This window comes from Mauremys mutica, chromosome 6 (genome assembly GCF_020497125.1).
Source record: "Mauremys mutica isolate MM-2020 ecotype Southern chromosome 6, ASM2049712v1, whole genome shotgun sequence".
NCBI lineage: Eukaryota > Metazoa > Chordata > Testudines > Geoemydidae > Mauremys > Mauremys mutica.
Window position 1 is genome coordinate 98,712,864 of NC_059077.1, and position 27,577 is coordinate 98,740,440.

The 27,577-nt window shown below is 42.5% G+C and overlaps 1 protein-coding gene across 10 annotated transcripts; it reads left to right on the plus strand.

The window, feature by feature from the left end:
• Positions 1-1,876: 1,876 nt before the first annotated feature.
• HACD4 (3-hydroxyacyl-CoA dehydratase 4) lies at positions 1,877-27,574 on the plus strand. 10 transcript variants are annotated; one of them, XM_045020376.1, is made up of 9 exons: positions 2,608-3,586; positions 4,404-4,500; positions 9,257-9,418; positions 12,481-12,584; positions 13,347-13,474; positions 16,903-17,015; positions 21,482-21,588; positions 22,274-22,405; positions 23,790-27,574. In XM_045020376.1, exons 4-9 carry the CDS (start codon positions 12,488-12,490, stop codon positions 23,870-23,872), a joined length of 660 nt encoding a protein of 219 aa, XP_044876311.1. In that variant the 5' UTR covers positions 2,608-3,586; positions 4,404-4,500; positions 9,257-9,418; positions 12,481-12,487; the 3' UTR covers positions 23,873-27,574. The 10 variants fall into 10 exon arrangements, with proteins under 10 accessions (XP_044876318.1, XP_044876310.1, XP_044876309.1 ...); XM_045020378.1 differs by having other exon boundaries at positions 2,609-3,586; positions 4,404-4,471; XM_045020375.1 differs by having other exon boundaries at positions 2,601-4,471.
• Positions 27,575-27,577: the final 3 nt, after the last annotated feature.

The window sequence follows — 27,577 nt, forward strand, 5'->3', positions numbered from 1 at the left end:
CTGGGGCTCTGTTGAACTCAATGACAAATCTGCCATTGACTTACATGGGTCCAGAATGCACCCTTGTGTAAATATTCATTGATAATTCAATCAGCTTCAGCTCATAGTTTTCCCCTAGTAACCTGATGTGCGTTATTCAAGGGAAAGCACATCTTCAGCAGTTCAAGAAACCAGGATGCAAAGTTGTAATGGTAAAATTCAATCTGATAAAAGATCAAGGATAACAATGAAGACAATGATATTCCACAGCCATTAAGACAGTATAGGTGTCAGAGATCTCTTTGCAGGATGTACCTACTAACTTTTCTCCCTGATATCTAGTTGTGGATAAAAGCAAAAAAAAAAATAATAATCAAGAATCAGCTAAAAAGACTAAGGTCCAAGGACAGCAGATCTGAAACAGAAACATCACAAACGCAATCAAGTACAGAAGGAATCAGGATCTGGGACAACAAAAAAGAAAGGTGGAAGAAACTAAGTGAAGACTGAACCCACTCTAGTCAAAATAATATGGTTTATAAAATTAACTTTCTTTGCTCATGTTACTAACACCACACTTAAATATTACAACTGCAAGAATGTTTAAACACAAATGTATGGTTATTTCTATTGTTTGACTCCTTTGTGCACTTTTTGAAGCCTATACTATGAAAATGCAGTTTGTCAGTTTCACTTTCTGCTTCTGATACACTAGCATGATGCTGCTGCAACATAGTATGTTGAAATCTAAATGGCAAATTGTATTGAATGTTAGAACTCACAGTAATTATTAAAGAACATATGGTAAAACTATACAACAGTTTAAGAAAGGAAGTGAAGAATACGGTAAATATCCAACTGAAACTGGGGGAGATTTTGGAAAACTGAAAAGAATTACTTCAAAATTAATTTGTCTATTAACACATTTAGTCTCAGGAAAGGACTCATAGGATCTTTAATGACACATGCACACCACAGTACTTCCCAGCATCCTGCTGTGCATGTTCTTAGTACAAGAGCTTGATTTTGTAGTTCTTAAGCAGGCAAAATTGCTTTTGAAATCAATAGGAATTCATAGGAATGAGCCCTCAGATAGAAGTGTTATCTATGACATCATGAATATCATGTTATAAAGCTCTGAGGTTGTTCCGAGGATTTTCCATTCAAGCCTCAATTCAATTCAACCTTTCTCTGCTGATGAGAAGTGACAATGTTAGCACAGTGTCCTCTAATCATCCCATAAACTCTCAGCTCATTAAGCTTCTCTTTTCAGGTCCTACTCAACCGCTCTTGTTTTTTGCACCATGCAATGTAAACTCTGCAGCACCGCTGACTACAAATGTATGGAAATGTATTTCAATCAAAGGTATACTTTGCAATGCAGAACATACTGCTACATTGGGCACTAGAGGGCAAAGTGAGATTATAGCTAAAATGCCACAGTAAAATCGTACAGTGCCTTTAAAGCAGTAAGAATTGTAGGGGAATAGGAGGGAGTTTATTTTGCTTTACCTATTCCAGTCAATTTCCCTGTGCAGACAAGACCAAGAGTTTTAGAATTTAGCCTGTTGTGCCATCATGTTTTCTAAAATCTCTAAATTTTAGGTCCAAGCCTGCAAACCCTCATGCCTGTGACTAACCGTACACACCTGAGTTGCCCCATTGCCAATAACAGAACTACTTACAGGCATAAGCGTTCGCAGCTTGGGCGCACCGATAGTGGGTGCCATAAGACTTCAACAACGGGGAGGCTCCCCAGATTAACTTTCACTCCAATAAGAAGGAGTCAGCAATTTCCTCACAGATGTGGCGGGGGGGAGGGGAGACTGTGTGTATGTATGTGAGAGAGAGAGAAATTTCTGGCACCCCTGAGAAGCAGTGCAAAGGCTTGGGAGGACTCCGGGGTGTTGGAGAAGCTGAGGGAAGAGGAAGTAATTGGTGGGAAAGTACGTGGGAGTGAACCTGGGGGTTTGTTGAGTGTGGGTGAGAGAAGTCTGGAACAGTTTGGGGTTTTTTTGGGGGGGGGTGAGATTGTTGGGGAGCCTCCCTCATGCAGCGCAGACCCTGGCTGACCCCAGCCTCTCCCATTCAGTCAGGCACATCTGCCTCATGCCTCCCCCCATGCCAGTCCCCATATGGCCCTGCCTGCACCCCTCACTCCCATTTAGCCCCTGGCTCAATGTTGTCACCGCACTAGCGCCCAGAGGCGCTGGAACTAGGGGTGCTGGGTTGCTGCAGCACCCCCCGGCTTGAAGGGATTTCTATGGGACAGGGACAGGGTTTACAGTTTGGTTCAATGGCTCCCAGCATCCCAGATACACAGTTTTCCAGCACCCTGCTAGCGCCTGTGCCCAGCCTAGTCTTCCCCCACCAGCCCAGTGCCTGTGCCCCGCTCTCTCCGTCCCCATATCCCGGCTCGCCTCACCTGGCCCCGGGGCAGTGCGCGGTGCCTCTGGCGGCTCCAGCCCCTAAGCCGGCTGCCCTCTCTCGGGGGGGGCACAATGGGCGCAGCGGCCCCTGGTGGGGGAACGGTGTAAACGCGCAAGAGCCTCGCTTGGTGCACGGGGAGGGGAAGGGCTGGGAGCTCCCGTCATTCCGCGGCTTGCGCTAGGGACTGAGTGTGCGTCGCGTCGGTCCGGCTGCTTAAAAAGAAACCAGCGTTTTGAAGCCGCCTTAGGAGGTTCAATGTTCTGAGCGCCTCCTCCGACTAGCCCGCTGGGGGCGGTCACCCTTGCTGGGGCGGGGAAGCTGATTTCTACCGCTCACCCCGCTGAAAGCGAGCAGCCGCGGTCCGGACAGGTCCGGACGCAGGAGCCTCGTCTACATTAGGGCACCCGCTGGTTGAACTGAACTAGTCATCGCTGCTTCGAGGCAGTCTCCTGGGGGCATTGCCCCAGAGCAAGGCAAGCTCCGAGCCAAAGGCTGGTGCTGAAGCCAAGCAAAAGCAAAAGCAAAAGGGGCTGCTGGAGGACCGCTGGGTGTTCACAGTGTAAGAGAGACAAGACAAATACCCTCCCGTTCTGGATCGGCCAGAGACAGCCAAGAAGACCTAATGATACTCGTGAAAAGGCTATTGCAGAAAATGGCCAAAAGCGATAATCCAGAAATAGCCCTGGCAGTGAAATGCCTGCGGATTCCGCAAGCTCTCTGAAAGCAAGACCTCCTTCGTGACGCTGGACATAGAGGTGCCCAGCTGGGTTTTGAATGTGAACATAATGCAACCCAAATGACCGTACACTCTACCGGGGTCGGGTGTAATAACGTTGCTGCTTGTGTGCGCACACAGCTCCAAAGAAGAACGCTTATTGGCCTTGACACGCCTTTGCGGTAGGGGGCGGGATGGAAAGATTTGTCGGGTTTAAAACCAGCTCTGCTAGGCTCGGTTTTGCGGGTTAGTTCCGCGCTGGCGCTGTGAGGAAAGCTCTGCACTGAGCATTAACGCTGTACTCATGTGGACGCTGGATTTCCTTCCCCAAAACGGCGCATGCTGGATTTTACTTTGTTTCCGGGTGCAATTTAAGACTATAAAGAGAGTGGGTCTGCAAGAGCTCAGAAATCACCTTTCTTCTGCCTGCGTGTTACTGCGATAGCAGAGATCATCAGACATGTGAGCTAATAGCCTCCGGGTTTAATAGCCTCCGGGGGGACGGAGGGGGCTGCAGCAAGGGGCTCTTGCAGAGGGGGCTGCAAAGCATCTGTCTGTAGAATTCAATTCCTGCCTTAGTTTGCTGGAACCTGAATGCATCGACCTTCGGGATTTGCTGCAAAGCTAATTTGTGTGCTCAGGCTGATCTTCGGACATGAGCGCCTAAAGTTAGGCTCCTAGATCCATAGATAAAAGTAAAAGTTAATAATAAATAAAAGTTACCGGACTTTTTACACGCTCCGTTCCTATTGACGTCATTTATAGTTGTAGGTGCTCGGCCGTTGTGAAAATCAGGCTCTTTTCCTAAATACCGAGTTTGAGTCCCAATTTCAGGTTCGAAAGCTGGTGGTCTTCCCCTCCCCCCCCCCCTTTTCTGATTGGAAGATATTAGTGGTTGCTTGAATAGGGGCAATACAAGGAGTTAGTGGGTTATTGGGTGAGATTTGGAAAGTTTATTTTTAGGTCTCTCTCTTTGGGGTGTGGGTGGCTGTTTCCTGTGGGAGATGGAACCATTTTAGAAAACAAGCAAACAAAAAAACCCTGTTCCTGCTGAATTTAACAGTGTAATTGGCCAAGTAATTAGCAACCTGAATCCTCTAACGCAATAAAGGTTTGAGTTCCAGAAGGGCTGAGCACTTGCAGCTACTACTGAAGTCAGTGAGGTGGTTGGTCGATAAATATCCTGTGGTGGGAGAGGATAATATTTCAGGGGCAATTTATTCCAAACATCCACATGCCTAAACATGAATGGAGCATAGTTTTTGCATTTATGTGTCAGATGGTGAGACTCAAAGTGCAATCTAGGGACCAGATCACCCTCGCCTATTGAAAGAGCCACAGGACATGGTAAACACGCAGCACCTCTGAAAAATCAGGTCATACATTTTCATTATCAGTGTCATTCAGTTATCCTCTTCTCCCCTTTTACACGGCTACCCCTCCAATACTTTCTCTGATCCTCTGTCTTTGTTAAATGTTTTCTTCATACTGCCAATTACTTAAGAAAAATCTAGCCTGGTTTCTGAGTCACTTGCTTTTGCTCTTACTATCAGCTGTAGTACTAAGGTTTCTTATCTTGGCAGGCCAGAGCCTTAGTAGCTTCCTTTGTACTATAGCTGGAATACTGACTTTATAGTTTGTCTTCCTCGATAAGAAATATCTGGAAAATTTACTTGTATAAAACAAAAACGTTTCTTCAACTGCTAAAAATACCTAGAATCCTTTCCAGTGGTTCGCTGTCAAAATAATACCATACACCTTGTTTTGTATTATTTGCTTTCCTAACACAATGTTTTCCATTTGGCCACCACCACCATTGAGTACAGCCCTGAATTCCTTATCTGGACAAAAATCCCACTGGCTCTTTTGCAGATTTTTAAAAAATTATTATTCTGAATTTCTTAAATAAACGTTTGCTGCTCCATCATAGAATTTACACCATTGCCTTAGTGATGAGAATGAGTCCTGTTGCAGCTTCACGCACCCATTCAAAGAGGGTTTGCTGTGGTGAAAAAGACTTTTTTCTAGGCATCATCTAGGAAGCAAAAGAGCCCCGGTAAGAGTTAAGGAATTTTAAAACATAATAATTAGAGGATATTATTTAAAGGGTCCTCTGTTAGACACTGGATTTAAAAAAAAAAAGCTGAATTTTTTAAAAATACAAACTGACTTTTTCATTAATTGATTTAAAATTCAGCTTCTTAAACAGCAATATAAATAATATACAGTGATCAACTCAAATGATAGCAGTTCTTTATTACATCATAAACTCACGTTTCTTCTGTGCAGCTCTGATTTTTATAAATTATAAACGGATTAAGATCCATTATTGAAAAAATGAGTTTTTATTCTATGGTAGGAGTACTTGGCTATATAGTGTTAAGTTTGTGATTTAATATCTAAGGTGATAATGTTTCCCCAAATCCACATATGCCTACACAATGAATAAAAGTGTGTTTGCATTTATGTGTCAGAGGGTGAGTACCAAAGTGCAATGTATAGGTCAAATCACCTCCTCGCATAAAAAGAGCTACAGGAGAGGGTAGTTAAGGTTAACTCAATGAGGTTCCCCTCAGAGAGTTTTCTGTAGATCATTCCTTTGAGTTTGGCTCCCAGAATCTCTTCACTCGCTTCAGGTCCCCTGAACTTCCTCTAGCTTTCTGGCAACTCTGTTCCACTTGAGCTGTACAGTCAAGGACTCGTCCATCAGCCACCACTTCTAGATGTAAGTGTTGTCCCTTTCACCCAGGTGTTTAGGTTTGCAGGGTTGTTTCCATTAGGATAAGAAATTGATTATATGAGTCAGGGATGTTCTCAGCGTAATTTTTTTATTTACCAAAAAAGTGAACACAGTCTTGTTTTCCTGAACACAGTAGAAACATAACAGCAGGCAGTTCCTTTGCTCAGAAATCAGATCCTCACAATCACTGCTTTAGTGAGCTCTTTGCTGTAGAAGCTCTGTCTCTCTGCTTCTTCTCACAGCCACGCTCACAACTTCTTCTCCTGGCTTTCCTCTGCCTCAAACACAGCATGCCAACCAATATCGTAGCCTCTGCTTTTGCAGCCAGGGAAACAGCTCAGTCCACAGGGTTTAGCGCTCACCTGAAATATAGACTAACAGACATGCATCTGACAAAGTGGGTATTCACCCATGGAAGCTTATGCTCCAAAATGTCTGTTAGTCTATAAGGTGCCACAGGACTCTTAGCCTGGATCTGTAAAAGCAGCAAACACGGCTGCCCCTCTGATATCTGAAATATAGAGTATTTCCTGGGGCAGTAGCCCCCATTTTTATTTATTATTATTATTTGCAACTCCTATTGAGCCTGTAACAGAGCAGTTGGCACATCCATTGGCTTTAATGAGGTCTATAATTGTCTTTGGATCCAAGATTCCCTTCATGGTAGCTGTTAGCAGCTTTCAGCCCAGCATAAAGAATCAAAAAGTTTGCTTTAAGATGGTGAACATTTTAATTTAGGGCCAGATCCTGGAAAGTGCTGAGAGTCTCCCTGCCATGGTTAGAAGTCAATGAGAGTTGAAGGCACGTAGGACTTGGGGAGTAGCACTCAGCACCTTGCCAGATTAGGCTCTTAATGTTTAGGACTAAACTGTGAGCATCGTGCCCACACTGGTAAGCAATTACTCACCCGAGTAGTTCCACAGAAATCAAGTGGCACTACTCATGTAACTGCTCACTACCGTAAGTATCAGACTCTCAATCTGGCCCATAGTAATTTGTTTTGCCCTGATTTATGACAACCATGTTTTTAGACTCCAGCCACCAAGCTCTGGCTCTGCAGAAGCAGAGAAGACAAGAGCAAGAGAAACCTTTTAAATATTCCAGTTAACTTTTTTCTATTCCCTGTTCCTCTATGTCAATTTTATCTTTCTTAGTACAATGTCAGGTTGAAATAATCACTCTCACAAAGATTAAAAGAGTAAGACCCTCAAATAGAAGGTATTTGAGATTCAAAAGTACTTGTCAAACAAAAGTTTGGAAAGAGTTTATTTTTAAACAACTACTTTGCCCTACTTTGCTCACAGCTCTTAGGCTTTAAGGATGTGGTTATTGTTTGTGCAGTGCATTAAAAACCACAACGTAGAGATCCATGTCTCTTCCTTTTGGGCTAGACCAGAGGTGGGCAAACTACAGCCCACAAGACCCTCCTGCCCGGCCCCTGAGCTTCTGGCCTGGGAGGCTAGCCCCTGGCTCCTCCCCTACTGTTCCCCCTCCCCTGCAGCCTCAGCTCGCTCTGCCGCAGGTGCACTGCTCTGGGTGGTGGGGCTGTGAGCTCCTGGGCAGGCCTGACCTGGTGCTCTGTACTGCGCGGTGGCGTGGCTGGCTCCAGCCGGGCGGCATGGCTGTAGCACCGCCAGCCACCGGTTGCTCCAGGCAGCGTGGTAAGGGAGCAGGGGGGGTTGGATAGGGGGCAGGGCTGTCAGAGGCAAGGAACAGGGGAGTTGGATGGGGCAGGGGTCCTGGGGGCAGTCAGGAATGAGAGGAGGGGTTGGATGGGGGTGGTGGGGGGCAGTCAGTGGCAGGGGTTGTCAGGGGACAGGGAGATTGGATGGGGCAGGAGTCGGGGGCTGTCAGGGGGCAAGAAGCAGGGAGTCAGATGGGGGTGGGGCCTGGCCACACCTGGCTGTTTGGGGAGGCACAGCCTCTGCTAACTGGCCTTCATACAATTTTGGAAACTCGGTGCGGCCCTCAGGCCAAAAAGTTTGCCCGCCCCTGGGCTAGACTGTAACCTTATAACTTTTCCTGTGTGAGGGAGAATGCACAGCTGCATGGCTCCAGGAGCAGCCAAGAAAATGAGTCACAATTCCTCTCTTGCTGTGGGGAGCAGCTAAGTTACTTCACCCCTTTTTCTCCACCAGCTCACTCTTTGCTCTGCAGCCAGCCAGCCACTCTCACTGGGGATGGGGGAAATGAGCCACGGTTCCTCCCACTCTCCACCCTTCACTTCCTCATTATCTACTCTGTGGGCAATGGCAAGGGAGTAGCTGTGTTCTCTTCCCCCACATTTTGAGTCACAATGTCACTGAATAAAGAACAGGAATACTTGTGGCACCTTAAAGACTAACAAATTTATTTTAGCATGAGCTTTCGTGAGCTGCAGCTCACTTCTTCGGAAGTGAATATCCTCTTGCTCTTGCCCTATGAGGCAGGGGAACAGATGTTCCTTCCTTACCATCTGTAGGCCATTAATTATTTTATATATTTTGGTCACGTTTCCCCTCTGATTTGTCTCCTGTTTCAGTCTTTACAATCTCTCTACATCTGTGAGTATTTCCATGCCCCAAACATTCCTGTTACCTCTTGCTTATCTGGCTCTAATTTTGCAGTATTTAGAAGTGGATAAATCAGCTAAAACAGTACAAAAATTCAGGGTAAAGCATTGTAATAAGCTACAAATTAAATTATATCAAACAATAAAATATGGGTATCATAACTTCTGCAATGCCTCTGGATGGCCTCTAAAGTGATAAGTAATATAGTCTAATGGGACACACATTCATTCCCTTAATCTACTCCATCAGTGACAGTGTAGATTGCTTTGTCCTGTGTCTCATTATGTGTATTCTTGCTACTGACAATGCTACTTTGATATATTTTTGTCATGTCTAGTTATTTAATATATTCTAAATTATTTAAAATGCAAACATCTGGATCAAATAAATCAAACAGGTACCCAGCAAATCTTGTATATACAGGATCGCATCTGATCAAACATTTGCACATTTCCAAACTATAGGCATAAAAAGTGCAGTCTCCATTTCCAGCGAAGTAACAGAAACAGCGTTATGTAGCATATTTATTTGCTTTGGAGTCACTTACAGTCTGATGAAAATTAAATACCATCACGTTATCTTTTCTATTTATGGATACTTGTTTAACTGGCTTCTGTATCACCCTACAGTCTTCTCCAGAATAGTGTGCGTTTAATTTTGCATGCGTACTCTCAACTGGCCTTTGAAAATACCCCTTCTGACTAACCGCAAAAACTAGTGGAACTGAGTCCAGAGGAACTATTTGTAATAAGGCAAGAAACATGCCTGAACTAGTGCCTGTAGAAAAATGATAAAATGAACGAAGATCCCTTGAGTTAGTGGTTCCTTCCTTTTTACTAGGAAAGCGTCTACTTCACTGTAGTGCTGCTTTCAGTGATGCTGGGGGAGAAAGAAGGAGGGGTAACCTCCTAGCAAACAGCTGTTGCAGCTGTGACCAGAGAGGGAGAGAGACAGACGCAGCAGTGACCCATCTCCGCACCAACTAGTAACTCTTGAGCAAAGGTAAAACAAGCAATCCAACCTGTGCAACTGCAGAGAAGCGGGGGAGGGATATGTGTGCAGGAGGAAACATGCTTTTTGTGCTGTTTTTCAGTTTTGTCCTTCCCTGTCCCAGCCTAAGCTGTAAAGCTTGGGGGGGAGGAGGAGGAGGGAAGGAAGGGGAGTGTTAAACTAGGAGCTCAGACCAGTATGACAAAGGAAACCAGGGCAGCAGAGGGGGTTTTCTGCCAGCTTCTCATTTTTTATTTTATTTTTTTAAAAACCCTCATTCTTCGGTTTCCAAGAGCTGTTGCTTCATCAGAGTCTATTTCATTAGGTAGCAGGTGTTCCCTTGGGGGTGGTTGGAACTGTATAGCTACTAATAGGGGGTACTGTTTAGCTCTTTAAGCTGTTCTGAGAGATTCCTCCCTTGGAGGAGGAAGTGACCCTGGCTGCAGTCTGTGCCCACACCAGACCTACCCAGGTCATCATGATCTCTGTCCTTTGGATGTACTATTTACTATCATAATGGAGAGAAGCCTTAAGAGGGTATGATGGAGGTTTACAAGCCCACTGTCAAATGCAGACACCCAGGTACTAATGGTGACAGTCCCCACAGAAACACAATTCTATTAAATAATAAAAAGAGTAGTAGTAATATGTAGTTCTGTAATCCTCCTATTCCTGAAAAATAGCTGACTTTCCAAACTAAAGCTATAATGCTGTTACAATCTCATATTCTCGACTGGACAACTAAAGCATAAGCAGGTCTATGCTATCTGCCTGTATATTTTAGGAGGAAATAGGACACCCCTGTTTTGCAAGTTATGCATGCTGAGGGAAAACTGAGGTCCAATATCTAATGCAGTCTCTCACTTTCCCAGACCTGTGGGTGTGCAAGAAAAAGCCAAGTTTTTCTTCTGAACAAGTTGGGATCCACCACTGGGTCACGGCATCATAGAGGTTTCAATGTATTTATGCAAATTAATAGTTATAACATTATAAGAATTACAACTAAAGCACTATCCATAATAAACTCAGTGGGCTGGGTTTGTTTGCAGTGATGCCTCTCTCTCTCTCTCTCTCTCTCTCCATTCAATTCTCAAAACAGGCAGGGTATTGAAATGCATAATATTTCTATTGAACCTTTCATCTGAGGATTTTAAAAGCACTTGACAATATTAAGGGATGTTTTCTTAGATCACCCCTGTGAAGTAGAGAAGTATGTCACCCCCATTTTACAGATGGTGAAACAAAGGCACAGTGAGTCTGTGTGACAGATGTAGGAATAGAACAGCTATCTCCAGACGTCCCGTCCTGTGCTTTATCCAGTAGCCCATGCTCTATCTCTAAGAATGCTGCAGGATTAGGCAATCCAATGTAAATGTGGAGGGATTCCTGCTATGACCCCCAAAAAGGTAGGAAATCTAATTAAAGCCCAACCACCTTTTGATATTGACCCTTTAAGTGGAAACAGATGACAGTGGAGTTTTGCATCAGACCTGTGTAACCGGCTCCCTCTCAGAACATTTCTTTTGCTCCTCAGACATAAAAGATGCTGCAACTCACATATAGGAAATATCAAAGTAGAAAGTCTTTGTTCTGCTATATTATTTTTCATTACATTTAAATCATCTTTCTTCCTCAACAGCTTTCCCCTCTTCCCTCAAAGGCACTGCATGGTAGGGACCTTCCATGGGTGAAGAGGGCTGGATAAGATACCTCTTGGAACTCCTCAAAGACACTTCTTATCGTAACACTGGAGCACCTCAGAGTACTGGAAAATAGAAATAATATCAATTTATCTTTCTTCGTTCCTGGCTTGTAGAAAATAGCTTGATTGGTTGTTATGTGTGAGAAAGGAAGACAGACATTACGAAGGGAAAGTCATGTCAAAGAGACAAGTTTGCATTTAATTCTGATTTAGGTCATTCAGTGTCTGGGTCACCCTTAGACCTTGCAGGAGCAAATTCCACAGTCTAGCTCCAGCTCCTGTGAGAGTTCGGTCTCCCATGCTCACAAAACTCCCACTGTTGGTTGACATTTACATGCTTTCCATAAAACATAACCATTGTGGAAGGCCCTGGTGATGGGAGAGGAGATCTTCCAGGCAACTAGGGCCAATCCCATGTATATCTGGAGGGAGAGCCTGAGTTGGACTCCGTAGTCAGTGGGCAAATAACACGGACACTGGAATGATATTTTTATGTTGGCCTGTTGGGCTGATTCATTGTATACCAGTTGGAGCTTTATTCAGGCTGTGAGGGTTAATTCCTAGATATGAGTTGCAATAATCAAGTGTGGAGGTCTTGAATACGTTTATCACCATGCCAGATAATGGATGGTCCAGTAGTTAGTGCACTAGCTTAGGATGGGGGAGACCTACTTTAAGACCCTGCTTTCCCATGGACCATGTGTGACCTTAGGTAAATATCAAGGTTAGGAACTGGCAGCTGAGGGAAGTGGGGCGGATGTCTACACTCTAGTCTACAAGGCTATGTCTACACTCGCACTTTTGCTGATAAAACTTTTGTTGGTCAAGGGTGTGAAAAAATACAAGTTTCACTGAAAAAAGTGTGGCCAGCGCTATGTCGGTGGGAGATGCTCTCCCGCCGACATAACTCCTGCCACTCCTGAGGGTGGTTTAATTATGCAGGCAGCAGAGCTCTCTCCTACCGACATAGAGCAGCTACACCGGAGACCTTACAGCGGCGCAGCTGCAGTGTAGACATAGCCTTAATCTCTCAAGTCCCCTTATGTAAAATGGGAATAAAAATTTCCCTACCTCACTAGGGTGCTGTGAGGATAAATATCTGAAAGATTGTGAGGCACTCAGATACAGAAGTGATGGCAGCTTTAAAAGCACCTTTAGACTGATTTATGTAAGTCCACAAGGAAGAAGCATGATTTTCTGGCTATTGACATAGACACACTTATTTAAAGTTTCAGCTCCTTTTCGTGGCAGTAGTAGACATATTCTGAGTGGGGGGTATAATTTGCTTTGGGGCACTAGCACAAATCATAACATAATACAAAGTAATGCATTTTGGGTTTGCTTATTTACTTTACCGTTCCTGCCTTTACAGCTGTACAATGAACACTTATCTCTTCATCTATTATTTAATCCAATTCTGTGGACACTCCTGGATATTTACAAATATGATCATCAGGTTCTTGTCATTTGGGAAAGGTAAGACTCTCATTCATTTTACATTGCTTTATCATTTTACTTTAAAATCCCTAAACTGGACATAAACTTTGTAGGACTCTCTTTGTGTTACTATGTCAAGTTATAATTTCAGTTAAACTGATAGAATACTGCATCGTTCAATGCAGATGAGCATTGGATTAGTTGAACAAAACAATACCAATACATCTGCACTATTTTTATAGTTCTTGCTGCTATGCTGCCTTTTCTGCTAAGGACCATTAATATTCCACAGTATTTGATCTGACTTACTGTATTATTTTGGAAGATAAGAGCTATATTTGGCCCTACAGTGACTGACTGAAGTTCAGGGATATAATAGAAAATGACTGACTTCAGAGTTAAAAAGAAATGACGGATGGTGGGAATACAAAGGACAGTGGTTTACACAAACTATAAAGTCCAGGTAGCAGATATTTTATGAAACATCAAACCGTCCTCTATTGCAAAGGAATGTTTCTGAAACCAAATATCCAGGTCCTACACAGATTTATTCAGTGCTCATTACGGCCACTTAACTAAAAAAAGGTATGTCAGATGTAGACTATTCTATGCCCTCCTTAGCTTCCCCACTATGTATACTACTCCCCAGACATCCTTTCTGCGCTTGTCTCTGTTTCAAAAGGTCGGTGGCATGTGAACTTGACTTTTCGACACCTGGGTGGTTATATCTGAGGCTTGGCATGGAAAGGGTTCAGAGATGTAACTAATAGCACTGTGTTTTCTTCTCCCCTGCGGTTGTAGATTCTTTGGCCGATACCTTCTATTCTATAGGACTCGTAATGCGCCTGTGTCAGTCGCTGTCCATATTAGAGCTCCTGCACATTCTAGTTGGCATTGAAGAAAACCGTTTTCTCCCAAGGTTTTTACAGGTAAGTTAAGTTATACTGTACCAAAGAATCTCTGGCTCTTTCTGATTTGACATACAGATTTAATTTGAGCTGCAGTTGGTGCCCAGGAGCTACTTACAGGACAGAATGCCCCAGTATAATTCCTAATGTAACTTCCAGCAACTCAAACTCACTTCCTTGCCCCTTCCCTATACTTAAGTGTATGCTCATCACCAGACCAGCATGCTGAGTATCAGAATCCCCAAATGTATAATGGAAAAGAGAAAAACAAACAAAACGTAATCTACTGGGTGACCGGTAGAGGAGAATGAAGGGAAGATTCCCTCCATGGGCAATTGAGTGTGCTTTCTGGAGCAGTGTTTATAGTCAGTAGGAGACTGGCTAATCCTGAGGGTTGAATCCGCCCCACTTCCCTCAGCTGCCAGTTCCTAACCAGTTCCCTAAGGCAGGAATGAGCAATGGGGAGGCACCACATGCCCAACCACATGTGAAGGAGGAACAGCAACTAGAATGCCAAGCGGTGGTTGAGAAACCCTTCCCAGCAGTTCAACAGGCTCCAGCTGCCTGAAGAAGGCATGGTTTGCGGGTGCTCATTGAGGGGGAGGATCTCTTGTAGAGAGGGGCGGGCAGGGAGAGAGGAAAGGAGATGGCTGGGCAGGAAGAAAAGAGCAGTTCTATTCTTTGATTAAAGGTCAAAGTTAGCACAATCCAGACATGATGTAATCAACTTACAAAAGGCTCCAGGCATTGTGACATTTTATAGGGATTTAAGTGCATACCTTTCGTTGTGGGAGTAAAGAAAGAGGGAACAGACACGAGAGAATTTTGTTACGGTCTCCCAGGAACTCTCTTGTTCTCTGCTTTGGAGTTAACTTAAACTTGAGAGTTTTTAGTCTTCTTCTCTAGGAACTGTAAGACCAAGAACTCCACACCTCCTATTCCTTAACAGGTGAATATTGGGCAGGATTGAGGATATGAGCAGGTATTATTTATATTACAGTTGCACTTAGGTTCCGTCTTCACTGCAGAGTAGTCCAGGCTCCTTCCTCCTGTCCCTACAAAAAACAGCTGACTTGGGGTTAGTTTCAACCAGGGACGGCTCTAGACATTTTGCTGCCCCAAGCACGGCGTCATGCCGCAGGGGACGCTCTGCTGCTCGCCGGTCCCGTGGCTCCGGTGGAGCCGCGGGACCAGTGGACCCTCCGCAGGCACACCGGCGGGAGGTCCACCGAAGCCGGGAGACCAACGGACCCTCCACAGGCATGCCGCTGAAGGCACCCTGCCTGCCGCCCTCCCGGCGACCGGCAGAGCGACCCCCGCAGCATGCCGCCCCAAGCATGTGCTTGGCGTGCTGGGGTCTGGAGCTGCCCTTGGTTTCAACCCAGGCAAGCTGGCACAGTTGCAGGTATGGGTTAGAACCTAGGTTCTGCTTTCACTCAAGCTGGTAATCTGCCCACTTTGCAGTAAAGATACAGGCTAAATCACTCAAGTGTTGATACAGTCCTTCAATAGTTTCCCTCATGTGCCCAGAAGGACAGACAAATTATTCTCCAATTCACTCTGAAAGAATCAGAGTGGATCACAAAGAACCATGGGATATGTTGCCGGAAGTCCTAGCACCACTCCTGGGTGAGTGCAGCACCAGTGAAGATGCAGTAACTCAAGTGTGGCGGTGTAGTGTGACTGCTCACACCCGAGTTAGGCTAAGCCTGGGCACTGATTACCCAGGCTAACTCTGTGCCTAGGGACATACACTTAGAGGTCTCCTCCAGGGTACTGTTCATGTACACAGACATGGTCCCTGTACCAAAGAGCTTACATATAAGATGAAAGACAAGTGTATATAACAGATGGATGGGGGAGCACAAGGTAACCGTTAATATGATTATGATAAGTGTAACAAGCAGTGATCACAGCATACTGGTTGCCTGGCCATGGTGCACTGTTATGTAGACTACACAGTCGAGATGAATTTTAAGGAGAGATTTGAAGGACGAACATTGTGGCTCTAAAATGTGCACAATCCCTCCCTGTAAAATCTATTTTGTCCTAAATTAATTTGATTTATTGCTGTCTTGCTCACTCTTAAAATGGTCAAATTATACTGTGGAAACATGAGTCATGTACAGAACTGAGTGGATGCTGTGATAGGGTAGCAGTGAGAGAAAGGAAATTCCACTTTGATCTTCATGTACTGAATGAAGACGAATGAAAAACGAAACCAGGCTGTTTACGTTTTGTGAAATGACTGCACGTGCTTCCTTTTCCCTTTTTAAGGACATGCAAAGACATGGTTTCTAATGGATTTTTTTTTTTAAGAGTATCGGGGCAAATGCTTTACCATAGTCAATTAGGGATTGTAAAACCAGACAGGCAGAGAGAGAACAAGAAGCCACATGCAAACCCTCATTTACACAAAAAGAAACACAAGGTTTTTTTTCTCTTTTTTTTAAATACAAAAAACCCACCCTACTTCCTTCCCAATTTACTAAGGTACTAACCCTGCCAGTTGCTCTGTGTTGACAGATCCCTGAGAGCCTGTGAGGAACCCCATTGACTTAAGCAGGGTTGTTGCTGGCAGCTTTCCAGTTTAATAATTTCTGAAGACTGCTCTGTTAATCCCTTTAATCTTTGCTCACTGGCTGAGACTGGAGTCTGATTCATTCCCCTCTAAGAATTTACTTCCAGTGTTAACATCTGAAGGGGAAGACATGGCCAGAGAGCAAAGATTAAAATTTGTGGTATATTTTAAAAATTTTCAAGATGAGGAACTGGATCCATCAGGGAGGGCTGTGTTCTGTTTCTAGATGACTAGGGGCTGGCAATAGGAAATGTGTCCTCGCATGAGTCTGAAGAAGAATAAGCTGATGTGTGAACATTTTGCTTTATCTGACAGATGTGGAAGAGCTTTGTTGTTTGTTAAAATTATAGTCTGTGCCCAGAGTTCCATACAGGAACTGGTAAATAAGATATAGAAAGTGCTGTACAGACAACTTCATTATATTCTAGTTATGCAGTGTTCATTTCATGACTTCATAGTGGGTAGATACTTTGCCCATTAAATAATTTAAATCTATAAGAGTTAACAGAACAGATTGTGTGGGTCAGTTGCTCAGCTGGTATGATGTCAGTGTAGCTATCTTGGTTTACACCAGCTGAGAATTTGTTCCTATATTTTAAACACTTTCAATGCAAGTATAATCCAGAGTGGATTAACATCAGGTTTTTGGAAGCATTACACAGGCCTTCAGGATTTTTTTGGTACTGCTACAGGCATGAATGCAGCCTGGGGACCTAAGCTAAAGGAAAGAGGGGATACTGGATTTAGTGTAATATACACTAGAGTATCATGGCATCCTTGTTGCTGAAGTAATGCAGAAATCAGAGATACACAAACCATACATACGAGTAGAAGATCATTATTACTGTAATTATTTTCTTCTTGTCAGATAACTGAGAGAATCATCATTTTATTTGTTGTCATCACCAGTCAAGAAGAAGTTCAAGGGAAATATATTGTGTGCGTTTTATTTTTCCTTTGGAATTTACTGGATGTGGTCAGGTAAGAAATAAAAGTAAAGTAAGCACTTCTGTCAAATGGAACTCTCCAAATACAGTGCGTGCCATCTGATTTTCATTATTTTGACCTCGGCAGAAACAGTTTTACATTTTAAGCAAATGTTTGGATTTGATAAAGCACACTGTGGTTTCTAGAATAATTGGTATATCAGTTAGACAAAACAAAAACCTATTACCTTATTACAAGAGTAAGCCACTGCATTAAAGTGTTCTATTTCAAAAGATTTGACCTAACACCAGTTAAGAACAGCAGCACAGCTATTTTTTAAGGAAGGGCATTCCCTAACACTATCTCTAATACTGCTTTTATACATCAAAGCAAAGGTATCTCCTTTTTACAGCTCATTTGGGCCACATCTACACTACACGCTAGGGTGTGATTCCCTTGCTCATGTACACATACAGTTGCTGTCACTGGGCTAGCATGAGTAGAAACAGCAGCATAGCCACTGTAGCACAGGTAGCAGCAGCAGAGCTGCACCCACCAGTTTCAGGCAGGTTTATACTGTGTATGAGTCAGCCATGCCTCTGTTGCTGCTGCCCATGCTACTGTGGATACACTACTATTTATACTCGTGCCAGATCAATGAGTTAGTGCAAGAGCGTGTGTGAGAGAACAGGGGGAAAATCACGCCCTAGCTTGTAGTGTAGACATAGCCTTAGATACAAGACTTGTAGTACAGTAACTCACTACAGGGCATTCATTAAGATTTTGATTATTATGCATTAAGTGGAAAATTTCTAGTTCTTGCCCCCGTGACCTGAAAGTTTAGGCTAGATGGGGCATATAAATGACACGGAGAAATAACAGTAGGCAAAGAGCATGGGAATAGAAGAAAGATTTGCACAGTATGAAGTTACAGGTGACTTCCAATGGAATGTGTGTTCTTAAGTCACTTACAATCCCACCCTATTAGTTTTTGCATTGGACATAAAACTCACCCCGGTGCAGAAGTCCAGTGCAAGAACTATGCGCTGCCTGAGTGCCACTTAAGTGCCTGTGGATTTCAGTTTCTTTACTTACATCAAGGAAGACCTTTAGGCTTAAGTGGCACTTAAGCAGCACATAGCCCTTGTGCCAGTCCTCTGCAAAGGGATGAATTTCACCTTGAATGCGTTGTTAATTGCATATTTAAAATTCATTTATTTGTACTGAGATGACCTTGCTGCCAGGATCAGCATTGGAGAGGTAGCTGAAAGAAGTATGGTATGAAGAGAGAGCTGGAGAAGGAAAATGAATGGCATATGGGATCAAGAAGATTTTTGTTTGGGTTCTAAGTTTTGGTTTTTTTTTAATTATTCATATGCCTCTCTCCCCCCATTTTTTTAATTTTTAAAGATTCAAAGTTAAAAATAAAACCCAATGAAAATGCACTCTTCAGCTAAAGCGAAAAAGGAAGAAAACATCAGCAATGCAAAACTCCAGCACAGAATTGTCAATATGTAATTATTAACTGTAATCCTTAAAGACAACTATTATGGTCAAAATAATGGCAACCATAGAATGTGTCAGTGGATGAGACCTCATACATAATAGTATTGTCTCCAGCATAAATGTATGGTTCAAATGATAATGTAAAATGTTGCTAGTATTGATTTAGAAATATTTTGAATCTAGTTTACTTTATAGTTCTATGGAGTCCTCCTTCATATCTATGGAGAACATATCTTTTGTCTAGTTCCCTTTCCTTCATTTGTTTACCGTGCGCGCGCGCGTGTGTGTGTGTGTGTGTGTGTGTATATATATATATATATATATACACACATGACTCAATCTGATTTGCATCACATACAATCATAATCAGTAATGGATAAATTAGCCCTGTCTGCTTGATTGTGTTGGACTCATTAAATGTTCTATTATGCCTTTGAGACACAACTTCCTGTGTGTGGGGTGATGTGTCAGAATTCTGGTAGTTCAGCCGTCTCTCTCCTCTGCGCCCAACCAGCTCCCTTGGGCTGGTATGTAAAGGATGCTGGGCCACAACATCCTCACCAGTGTTTTGGGGTGTATAGATGGAGCAGTCTGAGTTCCAACGGAATGCAATTGTACTCAACTGATGTACAGGGGCATAAGGGGAGGGAGCTTTTTGCACATCCTCCTTTGCCTATTGCAGAGCAACTGGGCACACTTTAGCCCAAAACAAAAACTTTGCGTATATTGCAAAATAACCAACGAATATTAGGATGTATTGTAACTTTTATGCCTGCGGAACAGAAGACTTAAGCCAGCTGGGCAGGTCCAGGAAACCACTCCCAGTGTAACACTAGAACAATAGTGACTATCTGAGTTTACTAGGAATGATGTCTTTCTTATGAACTGAAGATCAAGGACTAGGACTGTTTGAGTATATAGTGTAAATTAATAATAATCATTCCTCAAGGAAAGTGTAAGTATTGTTTAGGAGAAGTACCTACTCCTTAAGAGAATTTCCTTCAACTATATTTGAAAACATAACAAATTTCACTAGAGCCAAACCCCAGGAAAACAACAACTCTGCAAAGATCAAATTTAAATTATTTTCAATGTTTCCCACTCTATAGGGAATGCAAATATTGTCTTTAATTACTGATTATGATTGAGCATCTGATAGAGCATTATTATTTGAAATTACAGAATTCTGTTTTGTCAAGGCTTAGATAGTCGGTTCCATATTTTGGAGCAGATCTTCTAGTGTGGTACAGTGGCGTTGTGCCACAGCACTAGTAGATCCACTGTGCATGGTGTCGAAGATCACACTAGTAAACGGGGATGCTTTGGTGGTATAGAGTCAGAAGGAGGCTCTTCTTTCATACCCTAACAACCAGTTCTAGATACAGTCTTAATAGATATGAAGTTTTCTGAGCGTTAGGCCTAATGGCACAGGGAGGGTGAATTCTGCCTATTTCTACAAATCTGATCTTTCTTGCTTATTACCAAGTGCACAATCTGCTATTTGTATTATATTGCAAGTTTGCTTTAAAAATATTTGAAAAATCAAGGGAGAGAGGAGAATGTACAGCACAGTTTTCCCTAACCTATTAACTTTTCCCTCGGGTGTACCATCCAGGATTTCACAAAAAGTTACCAATACTGGGGCCACCAGGAAGTTTGCTTAGGGCTGTGTTATCTGCCAGAAACAGTCCCAGCTAATAGTGGCTTAAACACACTTTTTTTTTTTAAGAGATCTACAGCAAGTGTAGAGCCTTTCAACCGACCAAAAATGTGATCAAACCAGTCTCTCAAATCTTCAGAAAGTTACTGGTCACTCAGTTCAAATGAGTTGGTAAGAATTAGACCACCTCAGGAGTCTAAAAAACAAATCTCATAGAGAACAACTTGGAGTTCTGGAGTCCCATTATGACTTCAATTTCTGAGGAGATTGCTAATTGCCATATAGCCCTAGGAAAAAAGTCCCCATTATGAAGCAGCAGGAATTCCACTTAGCTGACAATCTACCACCGTTCTGGAATTCTTGTGCAGTACACATAAGCCATTTTACTTTTCTGAGATGGCCAAATCCTACTCCCAGACCCTATAGAGGGAGACATGCTGAATGGAAACACAGACTGAGCAACAAAACATTCTTAGAGTTCTGCCTCTAAGAAGCATTAGCCTGCATTTCTTCACACAAGGGGCTTTGTGGGCTTTTTTTAACCTCCTACTAAATCATCTGAAGATTCAAGTGTGCACATAATTGGGATATGGAGACTTATTCATGGGCCGTTTCTGAGAGGGCTGTTGGTCCTTGGTGTTCTCCTGGGTCCCTATATCCACCTCAGAACTTTTTAGAATGACACCCATGTTGTGTAGTTACTTACTCTGACCCTCAGTTTTTTGCACAGTGAAGATAAGGGAAATATTCCAACATGCATTTCTGGGCCCCAGGATGGGGGGCTGCCCTTTTACTGAATAGTAGTGCCATTTGTAACCATGGCAGTAATCCAACTTCTAGCCTGCTTCAATAATGATTTAGCAATAATGTTTATATTTGATATAAAAACAACTCTAAAGGACTATATTCTAGTGTCTGTGACATGTATGAGCCTCCCATTGACATTACATGCATAGCTGAAGCTTATTTTCTGACAAACCAATATGAAAGCACATTGGAAACTGGTTTTCATGAGAACCTTCATGATGAGAAGTGCAATATAGAATGCACCATATTATTGTTATTTTCATCTCCCCACCATATGCCAGAGTCACAAATAAAAGAATGCTTCAGCAAGTTGGCTGTCTCCGGGTTCCGATGAGAGTTTGACACTAAATAAAATGGGTGCAATTTTTCTCTAACACATGCCGAGCATTCCATCTGAGTGGCTCAAACAATTAGAGTACAGGAATGTGGAATCCACAGATTTCTCAGTATAGGTGACTGTTTTAAGGAGTAAGATGTTTATTCATTCTTATTTTATCTGAATTTGAAAAATAAACACACGTTCCCCATCTTTTTTTTTAAATTCTAGATACACTTACTGCATGTTATCAGTGTCAGGAACATACTATGGAGCTTTGACATGGCTGAACTACACACTATGGATTCCAGTATATCCCCTGTCAATTCTGGCTAAAGGTAAAAGGGAGGGAGTAGGCATGAGGCAAATTACTTGTTTTCTGAATCTCACCCAGTAGAATGTGATCATTTTGATGAGTGTTTTTGAGAAATAAGACACATTTAAACCCCTTTACTCTTATCTACACACTTTCATCTATCTTTCCCCTTTCTCTGTTTCTTTCTTGGTTTTTACAGGACAGTTCCTTTCTCCTGGAAAATTAGCAATTTGTTAGCACAACAAAAGCCACAGAACATCAACCTAGGATGCAGACACTTTTCTGCAGTCGTTGGTGTAGCTTAATTCTAGGCACCCAGTGCAAAGCGCAGACAAAGCTGGCAAATGCACTGGTGCAGCTGGCCCCTACTTGAAACCAACTTATGCATGAAACCATTGTGGCTTATAGCAGTTTGTGCGCACTATCCCTGTGGCTGAAAACCCCAGCAGAGACGAGGACTAAGTAAATATTTGCTAATCCTAGTTATCAAAATGATTACAACTTCAGTCCCAAGAAAATGAATTAAAAGTAAAGCCATGCATGAATGCCAAGTATGCTGTTTCATACAGATTACATTTCACAAGATAAGGTAGTAGACCAAGACCCATTTTCATACCTTAAATGTAATTTTCTTAGAGATGGTCTTTCACTTATAAGTCTTTTACTATAACTCCAGCTTTAAAAAACATCAAAACATTATTTTGCAGCATTTGCCATCTATGAATCACTTCCTTATTTTGAATCCTTCGGCACATATTCCATCAAGCTACCATTTCCAGTTGCCTTATCGATCTACTTCCCGTACATACTAAAACTGTACCTGGCAATGCTGTTTGTAGGTAAGATTTTCATCTCTTGTGAGCAGGATCTTAATGCCACTGTGCTGGAATTCACAAGCCTGAGGAGGCAAAAATCAATTCAGTGAAAATTCTTTGTAAGCTGTGCCTTCTCCTAGGGAGTTCCTGCATTGACAGCTGTGTGGTAAGGGGGAGTTCATGTTGCTCAGGAGTTGGCTGGTCTGAATTCCAGCATCCCATTTGGAAGTGAATTATCTGTTTCTAGAGAGAGGGAGTGTGGGGAAAAGAACTATTAAGAAAAAAAGTGGATGGAAAATGAATATCATGTGTTTGAGCCACCTTCATCATTATAGACGTTAATTCAACAGAAAGTCCTGAGTCAGGTCTTGATTCTGCTGCCATTTGTAGTCAATGGAAACCTTTCCACGGATTTCCAGTGGGCATTAGATCAGGCCCGCAGTTTTTGTTCTTTTAAACTAGGTCTGACATCGTGTACCAGAACTCCTCCAGCCTTGAGGAGATTTGGAGCTAAATCCAAAATTCATAGCTTGCCCTCCCATGTACGGTTACCGTGCGTTACAGCAAAATCCTGGATCCAAACAGGCCTGCACTTTGGAGACGTTTGGGTCTGCATCTAACTTTCTGGCTGATCCCATCTGAACCCCCTCACATTTGGGGTAAAGGGTGCTAATTTTTCTAGCATGGGCCCATCTGTTTTTAAAAAAACTCATTGATCCTTTTAGATGAAGTACAGTGTTGGCTGGTTCATAAGGGATTCTTGTTTAATCCTTGACCAGTAAAATGAGGACACTAGTCATGACGGTGGCTGTGGGGTGGACCTGCTAATCTGGAAAAATATCTGTGTACTTATGCATCAATGTAATGGCAATAAAGGCAGTATTATAATGACCCTATATATAGCAAGTGTGCTTTAAAGGTTCCAGGAAAATGTCTCAGGACCTGCATTGGCTAGATTTACTTACTGAGGTCTCATATAATGTATTTAGTGTGTGCATAGTCGTCTAGCCAAGCGATGGCATCTTCAGTGGCATGATACAGTTCTAGGCCACCGCTGAAACTAGTCAGCAGACATTCATCAAAATGTGCATCATCGTCTCCATTGCGCCACAGCTGCACAAAGGGCTGTCACGAAAGCCCCAGCGACACTGGTTGGCTGCACAGAGACCTTGCCCAATCCTGGTATTATATCTCATATAATGACAGAGACTTAAAAATATAGAACGTCTCTGAAAAGCCTTACTCCTGTGGGTTTAATGGGACCACCCACAGGACCATTTGGGTCAATTGTGGTTTTCAGCTCATTAGGGTTTTCAGGTGCAGGTCCAGGTCCACCTGTACTCTCTAGGTAAATGCTGGGCCTTTTGGAGTCTGCTTCCCTGCACTTACATTTTATGTTTCAATTTAGGTATGTACTTCATCACCACATACCTCTGCTCAGAAAGGAAAGCTCATCTAGGAGCCAGCTACATCAAAGAGAAAAGGAGCTAAGTTGATACCTTGTCGTGTAATGAGGAAAATGCTGTAGAACATGCTATGCTAACACATTATGTGGAAATAATTTAGACCAAGATTTTCAGAAGTGCTTAGTGATCTTATGCACCCAACTGAGAGTGCCTTAAAGGTTCCCAATTTACAAGGGCAGGTGCTCCACACTTTCTGAAAATGAGTCCCTTTAAGGCATCTCACATTGGGCACTCAGACATACGCACCTCAAATCTCCCATCACTTTTTAAAGTCTTGGCTTCAGAGGTTACTCTATCTTTTTCTAACATAAAATGACAGGTTACAAAATGTGACAAAAATGTCAATCATATCAGCATTTCCTGTATTTTAATAATGGGTTCCTGTCGCAGCAGTAGCATGGATTCTGCATTTTATATCAGAGTAAAATGTCAATGGTATTTTATCATTATCTCACCTGTTAGACTATGTAACTCAGATGTACGACTATCATATTTGCTGGAACTGCAATAGATTATGAAGCAGAAGCTGGTGGTTCTGCATTTTGCCACATTCACACAAATACCAATAGGTAAAACTGTTCACAGAAAACCCATCCTCCTCCACTTCCCCCTCACCCAGATTCTTAAAGTACATGTAAGTGACAAATGCAGTTACAGTGTCTATTCACTACAAGTCCTAGAGGGCATTTAACGTACAGAAGTAGAAGTCATAATTCTAATATATTTCCAGTAGACACTACTGAAGGATCTGTTTTTCTTAACTGTGACATCCAGATTATCTTGGAACTGAAGAAACCAGACAGACAGACACTCACTCTTTCTTAACTCATTGAAGTGCGATATAGTCAGTCCAAGAAATACTCTGCCTTTAAAAATAAGATAATGGATTGTATAAACTGTGGGCCAAATCCAGATTGTCTCACACATGAGAACTGTCCCACTGATGTCAGTGAGGTTACTTGTGCAACAAAAGTAATTAGGATTTGGTCCTATGAGGTGGGGAACTACTTATATGTGAAGCAGCAAGAAAATAGGATACGCTTTCCTGGGGGACAAATTACTTCTCTGACTGCACAAGCTACTCCAAAATAACCATACCTTAACTTGTTCCCCGTTGGTACTGTTCCCCACCACCCTTTGGGCTTGAATAAAAGACATGAAAAATGAAGCGGATTAAAGAGTGAAATGAAAACACTTCGGGTCATGAAAATTCTCTTATCTATTTAAGACTCTGAAAAAGTGAAACCTAAGTATGCCTTTGTCTTAAGCCAACATTTGACTAACCAATGAGGGAAGGGCATCTCAAATTGATGATTTAGTGGCTCTAGGACAAGTCCACAGCCAGGCAGCTCAGCTGTATCTGAACTGCCCCTACCTGTGCTACCACAGCTACACTGCTATTTATGCTGGAACTAGCTTAAGTACGTGTACATGAACAAAGGAATCACACTCCTAGCTCGTACTGTAGACATAGCCTTAGACAGGTATATTTGTACATTACCTGGGAACAGTAAACTAGAGTGGGTACCATTAAACACTTTGCTTTTGCATCCAGGTATTATTGTGGTGTGCATGCTAACATATAGCACTTTTGGTCAGTAGATCTCAAAGCGCTTTACAAAAGAGATAACTATTATAGTATTGCCTGTATTTAGGAAATAGAGCAAATATTATTGTAATGTTATTTAGTTAAAAAAGCAAATGTGATGTTTTTAACAATGATCATGCTATCTGTTGAAGGAGGGATTTATGCGATCTGGGCAGGGGAGAATTCCCTCAGTGCAGGATCTGAGGAAGACAGAGGACCCGCTTAAGAATCCTGGGGTAGCAGCTGTGCCTGGTGTGGGAAGGGAGTATCAGAGGCAGGGCTGCAGCATGTTACCCAGCAGATATTCCAGACAGCACAGCTAGCTGGGGACATGCTGCTGTAATGCAGACAGCTCACCTGAGGCCACTTTAGCAGCCCAGATTCACAATGGCAGAAAAGGTGGGTCAAAGTGAATTTAGCACACCCCTGCCAACCCATTCCACAGGCTGGGAGCTCTGTGCTGCATCTCTTAGAAGCACAGCCCAGAATCTCACTTTATAAAGCATATCCTGAAAGAGTAAAATGATGGTGGATCTCTAACATTTGTTTGGAAAATGCTGATATTTTCCATTATGTTCATATGGTAGTCTGGTCAAAATTTTCAAACTCAAGTTGCTAAAGTAAGATGCCATAAGTCTATGTTTCGGCACCCTAACAAGTGGCTTACTTTTCAGATGAACTTTGCACACACTCCACCAAATGAAGAGGGAGTTGAAGGTATTGACTGCTTTTGAGAATCAAGCCATTCTTATATAGGAGCCTAAATCTGAACTTAAGCCAACTTTAGGCATTCAAAAATGAAATTGTTTGCTGAAGTTTGTTGGCGTAGAAAGTTACTGATCCACAGACCTACTGTAGTTGCTGGTGCTGGCAATTAGGTTTACCATTTAATTCACTGTTTTTACACTGAACCACATGTACATGTAAAATCCCACCACTAATTTTGTATTTCAATTTGATAAATTCATATTTACTTAGTGAACATTATTTTTAATCTGTGCAATTTATTTACTTATTTTAATTTTGAATGATAGCAAACCTATTTTAAAAAAATCTTTGGTTGAAAATACGGAAGTAACTACCAAACCTGATTTATCTGCACATGGGCACCTGGAGCATGTAAATGGCTTTCAGTTTTACAGTGTGTATATCAGTCAACACTGATTCTGCACTACCAAGGTGCAAGATGTCATGGGCTAGGTGTTCAAAACACAGATACACTTGCAGCTGCAAAAAAATGTGTTCAGTTAATCTCAAACTACACAAAGAATTAACAGGCTGATTTGATTAATCATGCACTCATGATCTAGATCAGTGGTTCTCCAGCCGTGGCCTGCTTGTGGCCCAATCAGCACACAACTGCAACCCCTATGACATCCTCAGGGCCATATGGGTAGTATATATATTGTGCGGATGCGGCCCACAACACAGAGCTATATATGTGGCCCACAACTGTCAACAGGTCGAGAACCACTGGTCTAGATGGTTCTTAAGAATTACTACTGGCATGTTAATGATAATACAAAGGCTACATCTACATTGTGACCTAGGGGTGTGATTCCCAGCTCATGTACATGAACTTGCACTAGCTCTCAGCGATAAGAATGAGAACGGCAGCATGGCTTAGCCATACTGAGTACAAGGCCACCTGAAACCCACAGGTACATGTACACAGTATAGTGGAGCCATGCCACCATTGCTTGCCAAGGCTACACTACTATTTATACTCGCACTATCTCAATGAGACCTCATGTGATGATGTGTACTTGAGCTGGGAATCACACCCCTAGCTCAAAGTATAGGCACAGCCAAAATGAAAACACGTCTTGAGAATGCATAGGTCTACTGCAATATAAAGCATACACAAGTACCATACCAGATTCTCACTGGTTGAAGGGTCTTGGTTAAGAGAAGTAAATAGCAGACATAGAAGATTTATTCATTCACTTCTGCTGTTAAGAATACTATACTATCACAAAAATAGCGTTGTTCATGGTATAACAACAACATTAGATGATGAATGTTATAATATGGAGGAATCATGTTAACAGAAATTTTGTCAGTCGAAATGAAAGCTAATTAAAAAGCCAGAAAAAAGAAATGTTGTGCCTTCTAATAAATACACCACATCAAACAACAGTT